Raw genomic sequence first — 12,572 nt, 5'->3', positions numbered from 1 at the left:
TATAATTTCTCTATATATTATGTTTGTATTAATTTATCTTTTTAACTAAAGAATCGCTAGTTAGCATGGTTGGCAGAGAAATTGGACCACCTGAAGACAGCAGAAGTCCTGAGTTTTTGGGAAGGTGGAAGCAAAGAATATAAGGTTTGGAGGTGCACTTATAGAAATTTACGAAAATCCCTCACCATTGCTCTTTTTGCATTGATTGTGCAATAAACCATTAAAAAAAAAATCAAAACCTAAAAAGGCCAAAAACAAAGCAAAAAAACAGTTGAACATGGTTAATGCTATATTTCAGTTAACCTTTAGTACTGGCTATATCCTAACTTTAGAAATGTCTGTTTCATGAAGAAGAACAATATAAAATAATGTTTAACATTTTAAATTAGCCAAAACAGTACTGATTCAGATCAACAGTTTGGGACAAGGCCCAAAATTTTATTTAAAAACAAAAACCACTCATTTTTTTGCCAGCACATATATGTATGTGTTTATACACACATATATAAATTTTAACAACAGCATTTACAAATCAGCAGATCTGCTTTAAAGCAAACACATCCATTTACAAAGCCAAACGTGGTGCAAAAATCAAATAGCGAAGAAATTACAGCAAAGAAAGTGCAGTATGGAAGTTCAAGTCTTGGCTTGGACAATAACATTTTCGACTCGAGGCAGCCCGACTTCACAACCAAACAATCTCTTTATTGACAGCTGGGCAAAAACCAGCTAATTTTAAGGGGGGGAAATTGACTGTGCAAAACATGTTTTGAGCCAGCAAAATAAAAAGGGGGGGGGGGGGGGCATTATAGAACTCTGTGCTTGAGAGCAAGATTTGGGTAACATGTTCATGTATTTCTAACAAATTAAAGAACTTTAACCAAAAAAGCCCATAGAAATCAGTATAAAAAGGATCCTTATACATGCATAAGCACTTTAGCACTGTATGCCATTCCTTTTCCTATGTGCGTGTTGATCCTTTGTCTCATTTGTTGGGTATTTTTGAATATTTAAAACATACTAGCGTACCAAGTTTCTCCCTGCGATCATTTGATTTTTACATGTATGCAGAGACTTAACAGCAATACTGAGCAGTAAATGGCAAATGAACTTTGTACGGTAGTCACCCAAGCCCTGTCCAGACATCTCAAACTTCAGTGTTATTATACAATCCAGCAATGATTATACTCAAACGTCAGAGTACAAGAAAAACAGTTTTCCTTTGCGGAGGAACGAGTATTTTGTAAAAGCAAATCATATTCACTTCTGCACTCAAATAGTAAAACCTCTCCTTTTGCTCTTCGAAGTAGGAACACACCTCATCTCTGCTTTAAGCAATGTTCAGGGCAATAACTGTTTTGGGTGTAACGTTTTTTTTTCGTTCTTCTCGATTTTCCTCAAACACTGAAAAGATAGAAACCTGAAGAAATATGTTCAGGAATGGCATGTATCTTTTGGACATCCAACAAAAGGTACCAATAGCCATTTTTGCATTTATCAGCTGAGTTGATAGTTTGCCAATTTATGAGGTACCAAATGGCCAAATCAAAAATGTAGTAATTAAAAGAAACCGTTCTTTAAAAAAATGTCTACAGCCTGTATTTGGAAGCTCAAAGCATCTTAATGCCTCTTTAATAATGTATCATTATTTATAATCATTTAACCTGAAGAAAAAATGCCCCCCACCCCGACAAAAAAAAAAAAAAAAACTAACAAAAAAGATTACCCATATTATATATAAATGAAAAAACATCAGAATCAACATAATTACATCAACAAAATTCAATAAAAAATCTAAACCCAGCACCTTTATAAGATTATGCTCCATGTTTATCAAAAACACAGGTCTGTGTAGCCTAGTGAAGAATAATCTAATTTAGATTTGTTGTCTCATTTAAAATTAGGAACCCAAAACACTAAACATTATATATATATATATATATATATATATATATATATATATGTATGTATGTATGTATGTATGTAAAATAAAGAGAGATATTGAGCAGAGACTACAAACCATTCACTGACATTACAATCCGTGTTGGTATTACTCCATATGTCTATTCAAAAAGATAGTAGTCCCACAATATTATGCAAGACAAAACGATACTGACTAAAGTATCATTTTAAATATACTGGTATATATACACACACATACACAATCATATATATATATATATATATATATATATATATATATATATATATATATATACATATACTTATATATACATACATATATATATATGTGTATATATACATACAGAGATAGACAAATATAAACCATAGCAAAAAATGCTATATCACACCCTCTGATATGCACAATGTGTTCATTTCTGTGTTCACATCATTCTCTTCACTGAATGGGGTATGTGACTATATTCCATTATTAAGTAGCAATAAAAAATAATGGTCAGAAGACACCAATACGTTATCTTCCTTTGTGAACCTGTGCAAATGAAAGACTTTGTACAATAACGCCAAGAAATAAAGACAGACAAATAAACAAATTAAATGACAGTAGCAGTGCTTATGAGAAACATCTTCAGACCAAAAAGTCAGGATTTAGTGATGCCACCAATACTGCTCCTTTGGACTCTGTACATTGTTCTGTGTTATCTGTTGTATGAAGCTACTTTTCAGTTTTTAATAATTTAACAGTTATTCGATTTCAGATGCTATATTCCTTGGAGATTAAAGCTACTGTCAATTGTGGGGCATACATGTTCTGATATGTATTTATTCTAGAGGTTGATTTATGATCAAATTTAGATTTTTTATTTTGCAGTACCTCCAAAAACAATGTAAAGACACTAAAGCACACGCTGCTACAAACCACTCCAGTTATGGGATAACAGTTTTTGTGTGTGTGTGTTTTTATTTTAGGATTATCAAGTTCCTAGAAATGTTGCTTACCACAGACTCTCAAAGTTTCTTTTCAAGGAGACATACGTTTCTTGAATACTTAAATAAAGCTGAACAAAAGAGTGACTTTTTTTTTTTAAATCTTCATATGTATACTGTGTGTGTGTGTGTGTGTATGTATATATATATATATATATATATATATATATATATATATATATATATATATATAAACATACATGCATACACACATATATATGAAGAATTAAAGACAGAAAGAGGGAGGATAATTGGGATATTTGTATATTAGGGACTGGGGAGAAACCTTTTGCTTTTTCAGTTCTGTTGGTCAGAGTTTAAGCTCATTGGCAATTTTGGAGGCAATGTTCTTGAACGCAATAGATGAACCAGCTATCCTCTTGAACCGCACACCATTGAGTGACAGACGTGGCAGTTTGCATACTTCCATCTCCCACTGAACATAGTTCTCATGTGATGGGTTTCCATGAACACAAAATAGCATGTACTTTTCACGCACATCATACTCGCAGCTGTTGGAATCTAGCACTTTCTTTATCTCCTTCATCATTTCATTGGGTTCCATGGAGCTTGTGGTCTTCATACTCCAGGTAAAGCGTAACGATCGTGGTTTTGCATCTTTGTTCTCATCTTTTTCTTTTTCTCCTGCCATAACAGGCCTAAGAATGCAAGATAAAGATGACAGTCAGAAAACTAAACAAAAAAAAAAACTTTTTTACTTTGGAAAAAAAAATTATTGCTCCTCAAGAAGTATGGTCCTATGAATGACACTTATATTTGTAAGTATGAGATAAATATGCAAAATGAAATACAGGCAACATGCATAAACAGATCAGCAACAGTCTACAAACTGTACAGTGCAATTGTCTATGCAATAAAGATTGTTTATTACATCAGACAAAGGACTAAGTATAGTCACGAACACCCCTCCCCCTTAAAATGAGCAACTGACTTGTCCTCATGGTGACCAGTAAGCAGAACGTGAGGATTACACAGTAACACTAAATACTCATTCAGAATAACAGTATTATCTACAATACACTTTTGTTTAACTCTTCTCCTTTAATGTGGAGATTTAAAATAAGTATCTTTAATTGCATTAATGCAAGTTTTTTTTTTTGTTTTCATGTGCATTACCTGAAAATGTGCTTTTTAGCTGTGAATGCAAGTTCTCTTTCAAAAGCTAAGCATTCCACATGATGAGTTTCTTCTTGAAAGGCAAGAGTATCACTTCCCCTTTTTAAAAACAATATTTTCTTGTATTGGGACTGGGAGGCCAGCTGACCTAGGAACTTTGATTTTCCAAAATATCATTACTTCCTGGAGGTTAATTTTGTCACTATTTGCAAAAAGTGGGTTATTTTTTCTTTATATGAAATATTCAAGTTTATCAGGTGAAATAAACATTTGATAGCTTGAAATTACTTAAAATGTGGAAGGAGGTCTTTAGGTGGTGCACTTCAGGCATGAAGCTGTGTTAAATGTGCATTATGTATATCAAATATTTGTATGAGTGAAAAATCAAGCAGATAACATCTTATATACGAATTATGCAATAAAAGCTGCCAGCCTAAACACAATAGTTTAAGGTCCCTTGTCGTAGCCACTATATGACACTGCCTGCCTGTCACCCTAGATTGTCCTTTTATTTTCCTTTCCCTTTCAGTAAACATGGCAGCATATAGCCTTATACTCCTCTAAAAAGAATGCAAGGTAAAATTAGAAAGAAGGTGTTACATTGTACAAAATTACATTAACACAGAAAGACACAGACCATTTTAACATATTTCAGTTTTCACAAAACTACAGTATATACTAGCTGTCCCAATTTACAATAAATTGTGGACTACTGGTCTAGTGCTTAATTCTGACTGCAGAAGCATCAGTAAATTGAAATGAGTTCAACAGGGCATAACTGCAGTTCACAATACTTACAATGTCACAAGTGACAAACCCACTCAAGGCATGTTATTCTGGACATGACCATTGCAAAGAATGTCATCTGTATTAACCAAAAGCATTTCATTTTTCATTCCAACAGATGGGAGTGTACAAATGTCACTATAAACTAAAAATAAAATAAAAAAGGCTGATAGAAGAAATACTAATCCCACTGAAACCCACTGGCTGTCATGCAAAAGGAATGAAGGGCAGGAGAAGTCTCAGACTTGTGTCTTGGGAGATCAGCATGCCATCTTTACAGTTGTCAAGGGAATTTGTTATTTATTTACACGACCTATTGCTGTTCTCATTTTGCTACATTAATAAAGGCAGACTACTAGAATGTTTAATGGACACAAATTAAATTAATACTCCCTCTGCCATTTTTTTTATTCCCAATATATTTTTTTCAATTTACATTTTTCTTTACCAAGTCATTGAGTTGTTTCAAACTATATGGCATTTGGCATACAATTCTCTATATCACTGCTCATGTTTGCGATGTGCAATCCATATCACAAAATACTGTATATTCCGAAAGATGGCATATTTCAAACAATGTTGAATATGCCCAACAGTATATATTCCATATGAACAGCTATAGTTTTTTTAACTTTTAATATACAAGTATAAAAATATAACTGGACAACAAAAGTATAAGTAACAAACATACACTACAATTAGCTAAGTTGCAGAATGATCAGTATAAGGATATGACTATAAAATGGTAACAGTTTTTAAAGTAATATCGAAATAAAAAAAAATTCATGTCAACTCCACAAAGGTTTTCAGGCGAGGTTGTATACTCACAAATTATGGTGCCAGTAAGTGGCGACCTGTTGCATGTTGATAACACATCCATGTAAGAATTTCATTGTACTCTGTACATGTGACAATAATGACCCTATAGCCTACAGTATATATAACTGTATATACACACGTATGAATATGTAAGAGATAAACCATACTTGGAAAAAAAATCTGCATATGTATTACACAAATTTTTGAATATCTTAATTACTTATGCAAACTGTTTCTGTATATATTAAATATTTAATTGTGCATTTTGGCTAATTCTATTATATCACGTCATTCATTTTAGATAAAAACAAATGTTTTTCATATTAAAAACTATTAGAAGTGAAACACTAATGTGTACTTTTCCAAACTCTGAGATAGGTGAGATGATTATACAACCATAGATATGAATATGTAAAAACTGACTAACACAATTTTGCATTTAAAGTGAAAAGAGACGCACAATTTTCGATAGAAACCTACCTAGAAATACCTTCTTCGGTAGATGTGACTGCTGCAGTTGGTACAAGTTGTTTGGCTTAAGGATATGATCAGCAAAAGAAAGAAAGAATGCACTGGGAAATGATGTGGACATTTTATCTGAAAATACTAACAAGAACAGTGGCACGCAGGTCTTTGCAATTTTTGGGTAAGATTAACACTAGTGAACCAAGACCAGGGAGAAGAGAAATTATTTAATAGGATATTTCTCAGTGAATTTGGCCACTCAGTTGTAAGGAAGTTGAAATGGTGCCGGGGGAGCACCGTCAAATTTGACTAAACAGTCAAATGAAGCCTCAGGATAAGACTTTTCCTTTATGCTTATGCATTGTTGGTTAGAGGCATACAATCAAGTCACTTGAAGCTACAGCTTACAGATGTCCAGTATGCCATGCTTTCCTGCAGAGAAAACAACTGTTTTACTCAAGTTTCACTGATTTTCTCACACTCCTAAACATACAGATAATGAAAAAGACTGTTAAAGAAACACACTATACTGTACCTCTGGAAAAAATGTCACGGTGCAAATATTTTTGTAAACTCTGCTGATGACTATGTTTACTGTTGTAGTTATGCATGTTTCTAAAGTATGGCTGAATGGCTGTTAATCATAACTATTACAGATCTAGAATTACTGCTGTTTGGTTGTAGCTTAGGAAATCTAATCTGCATTTTAGTGTATAAAACAGCTACAAAAATCAATCTCTTTGTTAACATGTGTGACAGGTGGCCACGGCCATTATCCAGCCGGGACGTCAGCTCAATGGAAGTACCAGGGGAGGGAGCATCTGTGAGGCACTACCTCCCCAGAATGCTAGAGAGGGCATAGCCCTCCTGGGTGGTTGTGGCACCACTGATTCCCGCAGGACGTGTAGGGAGTTGGAGTTTGGTGCAACCCTGTTGGGTTCCGTGGGGGCCGCCACGGGGACCTGCAGAGCCTTATCTTGAACTTCCATCACACCTGGGACTGATTCCAGGTAACGCTAAGGCCGGGTTTATACTTCACACGACATGTGCGCTTGTGGACGCTACTGCTACGCAAGCGTTGTACTGTTTATACTTGCGCACGTACTTTACGTAATTCTGGAAGATTCCACTAGGTAGCAGTGCAATATATCATCACAGTGAGAAAACGTTTGGCTTTGTTGTATTGTGAATTGCCTGAAACATCCATTAAATTCCGAGGACACCTTGCCACAATATCTCTGACAAGTATGTTTAATGATTCCATCCATCCATCAATCCAGGGATGCGCCCATTCCAGCAAGCATCGGCCACGAGGCAGAAACAATCCCTGGACAGGGCATCCGCTCATCGCAAGGTGAACACAAGCATATACATACACTAGTGTCTTTAGTGTCACCAAATCCCCACGCCTTCATGTCTTTGGAAGGAAACCGGTGCACATTGTGGAAACCCACCAGGAAAACACGCAAACTCCAGGCAGGGAACACAAGGGATGTGACTCTCTGCAAGGCAGCTATGCTACCGTTCTGCCACCATGCCGCCCACACACGTGTAATTATTAACAGTATTCAGTATTACAGTAACAGTATTATCTGTAAAATGTAACATACATGCCTTAACGCATTTCATCATGAAAGTGATATCAAGTATAAATCTAACAGATCTAAATGTGCAGAGAGCAGGAATATCATAAATGTAATGTGTTCTGTGTGGTGATTGCTGTTAGCTCAGGAGGAAACCCCAGAAGCACGCAGCGATTCACAACTGGGTCGGTTTTGAGATGATGTTTATGATAGTCTACTTTAATGATAAAGTAAACTATGAGGTTAAAGTGGACATTTTGAGATTAAAGCCAAAATTTCCACTTTAATCACAAAACTGACCTTTTCACCATGTCTTTAAAGTTTTTTTCAAATAAGCTGTTGTATAGTTTGATGCTGTTGTGAAGGTGCAAAAGACGGCAGAGAAGATGTTATGTGAGACTTATAAAATGTATCGTGTCATTACGTTGGGGAATATGCAACGCGTGAATATAAAAGCACCACAAATGCATTTGTATGTCGGCATTTTGTTTCACCACATCGAGCCATTCATCAAAAATTGAGGCATGCACATCGATCCCAGAGTATCCTCAAAGTGGCTTTCTGTCACATGTATATAGTAAAGACAGACTCTGCCGTCATGTTCCAACTTGAACACACCTGACTTTTTGCTGGTACTGCAACTCACGCACGTGTCACATTCATTTTTGAGAATGTGCTCCGAGGAGGATGATGTGTGCACATACTCATTCTGAGCATGAAGTATAAGAAGGCCCTAACGAGCCACTTGGAGCACTCCAAGGAACGACATAGAAGAGGCCGCCTCACTCCATTCAGGGAGCCAGAGTCGGGAGGAGGTGGACAAGACTGTGACTTGTACTGTGGTGTTCTCTGGGGAGACAGAAAAGCTCTCCCCACTGTAAACAAAAGTGTGTTGTGTGCTGCACTAGTGTCTCTTCCTGTCTGTGTTGGGTTAGGGCGGGTGTACTAGCCCCGGTGTTCACACATGATAATCGATAATAGAGTGCTCTTAAATTGAACTGCTGACCTAAGGGGGGTGCTTGTACTTTCCACAGTCTTAATATCCTAATTTCAAGGATAACAGATACATTTTTTAATAGAAATATGTTCCAAAATATATAAAAGCTCTAGAAAGAGTTTTTAAAAAGGCAATTCCATTATTTATGTTCAAACAGACCGCTGAATAATATTAATTAAGCAGTGATAAAAATTGACAATGACCTTATTTTCCAGTAATGGTTTAATTTGGAGTAGCTAAATTCAGTAGCATGACAACTCTGGCCCAAAGCCGTGTTCTTTCTTTGCCCTGGTGTTATTGCCATGTTTTGAACTGCATTATAACTGTATAAAAAGCAACTTGAACAAGATTGACAAACAAATCTTGTTGCCTGTCAAAGAAAATAGTGCTTGCCCTTGCCTAAGTTGATTTTTTTCAGTTTCACAGATATCCTGTGCAAGCTGGTAAACAAATAATGAGTCAGTTGTCTAAAATTGTAAAATAAACAGAGAATACAGTATTCTAAAAGTATACTGATCACAAAAATGTATTAATTTACCATTTTACCATTACAGTATGTTGTCTTAATTTGTCTGATTACTTCCCCCGTTTATTCAACAGTAAACTGGAAATTAAAATGATTTTGTTATTAACCTAACATCATAATTTTCAAATAAATATGTGGTAAAGGCAGTTTATGCAACAGTAGTTTTTTTACTACAAACATTTTATAACCAGACACTGATTTCTTGCTTCTACAAGTTCTCTAGCTATCTCAGCTTCTGGCACAACTGGGATGCGACTGGCTAACTATGGTGTGGCTCTGACCACATTTTCAGGCCAGTTTTTCTGAACTACTGGGATCTGACCCACTTTTGGGTTGTGTGCTGCTATCATTAATAATGGTAGTAGGTTGCAAATTGTGTTGCATAGTTTGTGAAGAAACACCAGAAAGGTTTAGAAACACTGTTTTAGGCCACAGTGCAGCTAATGGATGAATCTCAAATATTCCAAATAGACAACAGGTATCTCTCTATTATATAAAAAAATCCTGGGATAAGACTTTTTAGCCTGGGACAAGATGTGACTTTTTCAGAGAGATAATTTCAAGTACCGTGAGACAAGACTTTGTGTCAAGAGATTTAACCACACTCGGGCCAGAAATAAAAGACAAAGAGTAGAAGACAAAGTAGAACGTTGTAAAGAGGTTCAAAAACGTTGGCGTGATACACATGCAGAGCTGGTTACAGATACTGCAAGTACTAAATTTTGAAAGTCTCAAAAAAAATGATAGTAAAGATCACATTAGTGCCAACAAACGGAAAATATTACACTGTGAAATAACGGAACAATGAAAAGAGATTGAATATATGGACATAGGTTATATGACAGAAGTATGTAGATATTGTTTGGATTTGAACATTAAGTCAGAGACTTGTAGATCTTCTAATTCGTGTTGCCATCAAGGAAAAGTAGTGTTTCTTCCCAATGAAGAGGCGTATCCACGAGAATTAAAAGATTTGTTGTGTGGTGAAAGTGAAATCCACATACATGAGTGGCAGAGATGCAAAGTGGCTGGAGCATAGCACAGGCTGGGGGGTTTGTTAAGCGAAGCAAGCAGGGGGCTAAGCCCCCTAGTATTTTCTTAAAATTTTGTCTATGCTTTGCAGCAGTGCTTTTTGCTTTCTAACTTTAAAATAAATATTCTTCAAAGGTTTTCATTTCATTGCCTGTCTATATTAAATATCAGTTTAAATTACATAATTGTAATTTAATTAATACTGAATGCAAAAAGGCAACTTTTAATAAAGACAGCTCTGAAAAAATCTCAAACAGAAGGTGGCGTGGCATTACCTAACTTTGATTTATTACTGACTTGTGAATATTTGTACATAAAAACTTTTGAAGGAATCAGGCAGTAACAGAAATGTACCTGCTTGGTTAACTTTACTATTGAAATCTTGCGCAAGACCTCTGTAGGCTTTGCTTTGTGGTCCAGCCATCAATAATTATCCCCAATCTATATATAAGTACATATATATATATATAAAAGCCAAATACCACTGATTCACTCATCACAAAATCTCCCGAACCATGAGGACTTAGGACTTTAAATTTGGAATGTAGGTTACCCTACTGCTCGCAAAGAAACGGTTTTAAAAATTTCGTGGTCCAACTGCGAAATTTCTTATATTTTTTTTTTAAACCTGTTTGTATGTCTGTCCGCTTTTCACGAAAGAACTACTTAACGGATTTAGATTTTTTTTTATTTTTTTTTATAATTTGCTTGAACATTCCATTGATTTTGCGACTTTCTCATCATGCTAAGTATTATATAGTTCGGTTGCGGTACCGATTTATTAGTGCGAATCCGAGAGCGACTCATCGGGCTGCGGGGTGGGGCCCTCCTCACTCACACGTCTGTCTCGGGGTGTAACCTTAACTCCACTTAGTTAGCAAACGAGAACTACTTAACGGATTTAGATCTTTTTTTTTTCTATAATTTGTTTGAACATTCTGGTTGATTTTGTTACTTCTCTCATTGGGCTAAGAATCATAGTCCACTTGCAGGAGTGAGATATTTGCGCTAATCCGAGACAGAGGCTGCGGGCCGAGGGGAGGGGGAAGAGTGACGTCAGGAGTAGAGAGCTGGGTGGGGCCCTCCTCACTGTTCTGTTTCACTAATATGCGGGCAAAGCCACGGGGGATGGCTAGTTTATTAATAAGGAAGCAGTGCAGTACTTATGGAACCAATACAGGAAACACTCTAGGGTACATATGCTAGTTCTGGCTGCTCCAGCGCATGAAAATCAATAATCCAGCTTTCTTTAACTTGTACAATTTTTAAATCCTGGATGATGTTTAGTATCTATATCCTGGACACTTCTATGCTGAAGATGTTTATGCATCGTTTGAACAGTTGTTAAGTTGCACACATTCAAGCAAAGCACTACATTTACGTACAATGCTGCATCAACATCTACTCTTGAATATCATTTCATGTAGTATTGATTAGCAGTCAACTAATTTCATGGTGTGCACTTCAGATGATTTTAGGTAATGATGGGATAGTGCTACCATGCTCTCCTATACTATACTGCTTGTAGGCTTTCTTGCTTAGCATGCAAATAACACAGTCAAAAAAACCCCCAAAAGTCTTGAACCTAGTCTAATCACCTTTCCCTATCTATGCGACATCACAGTGAGGTTTTTTTTTTCTCTATAGTATTATACAAAGATTTGGGCATGTGGAAATGAAAGTAGCCATCTTCAGTTGCAACAATATGATGTCATATATACTCTGCCAAAATAATGTCACCTGCCACTACCTTAATAAAAACCATGGGCTGTTATGTCTAAAAAATGTATCACGCTTTCACCCACAAAACCAGAATGATGGTTTAATAAGAGATAAAATAAATTTAAAAATTTTCTAAAATGAATACAAAACCACCACACATAACTATAAACCTAGTCGTAGGTTCTTGGCACAGGTTACGCTTCAAAATCAGAACACAAAAGGAAATGAGTACAGAGAATGATGAATTGGATATTAGACTTGCAAGAGAAAAGACATCTACTACAGAGGCTGGTTCAAGTACTCCAAGAGAAACGTGAAAACTAATAGCAAGAACTTCGTCTTTATATAAAAATCAAAATATTCATATTTATCCTAAAAATAAATGTAAGCAGCATGATTGGGTTAAAACATGCTGTTGTATTCTTTTTATGGGCTTCCTGAGTGTCCCCCTTGTCATATCCACACACACAATATACACGATGAACTCTCAAACACAGGAGAAGATCCGCCAAGATCACAGGAGAAGATTTCATGCAGAATGTCATGTTAAACGTCTACTACGCTTACTCTGTAATCAATTAACGGAGATGGGTCGTTT

General features: G+C 35.8%; 1 protein-coding gene across 13 annotated transcripts in view; it reads right to left on the bottom strand.

The window, feature by feature from the left end:
* Positions 1-404: 404 nt before the first annotated feature.
* mark2b (MAP/microtubule affinity-regulating kinase 2b) overlaps positions 405-12,572 on the bottom strand; it is a 354,246-nt gene continuing 342,078 nt past the window's right edge. For all 13 annotated transcript variants that reach the window (XM_028802626.2, XM_028802582.2, XM_051932354.1 and 10 more), the window contains one exon: positions 405-3,566. In XM_028802626.2, coding sequence (XP_028658459.1) covers positions 3,218-3,566 — 349 coding nt within the window. In that variant the 3' untranslated portion in view covers positions 405-3,217. The remainder of the gene's footprint in view (positions 3,567-12,572) is intronic.

This window comes from Erpetoichthys calabaricus, chromosome 1, assembly GCF_900747795.2.
Source record: "Erpetoichthys calabaricus chromosome 1, fErpCal1.3, whole genome shotgun sequence".
In the NCBI taxonomy this organism is placed as follows: Eukaryota; Metazoa; Chordata; class Cladistia; order Polypteriformes; family Polypteridae; genus Erpetoichthys; species Erpetoichthys calabaricus.
The sequence above is the reverse complement of the archived record's forward strand: the minus strand, read 5'-3'. Positions and strand labels throughout refer to the sequence as shown.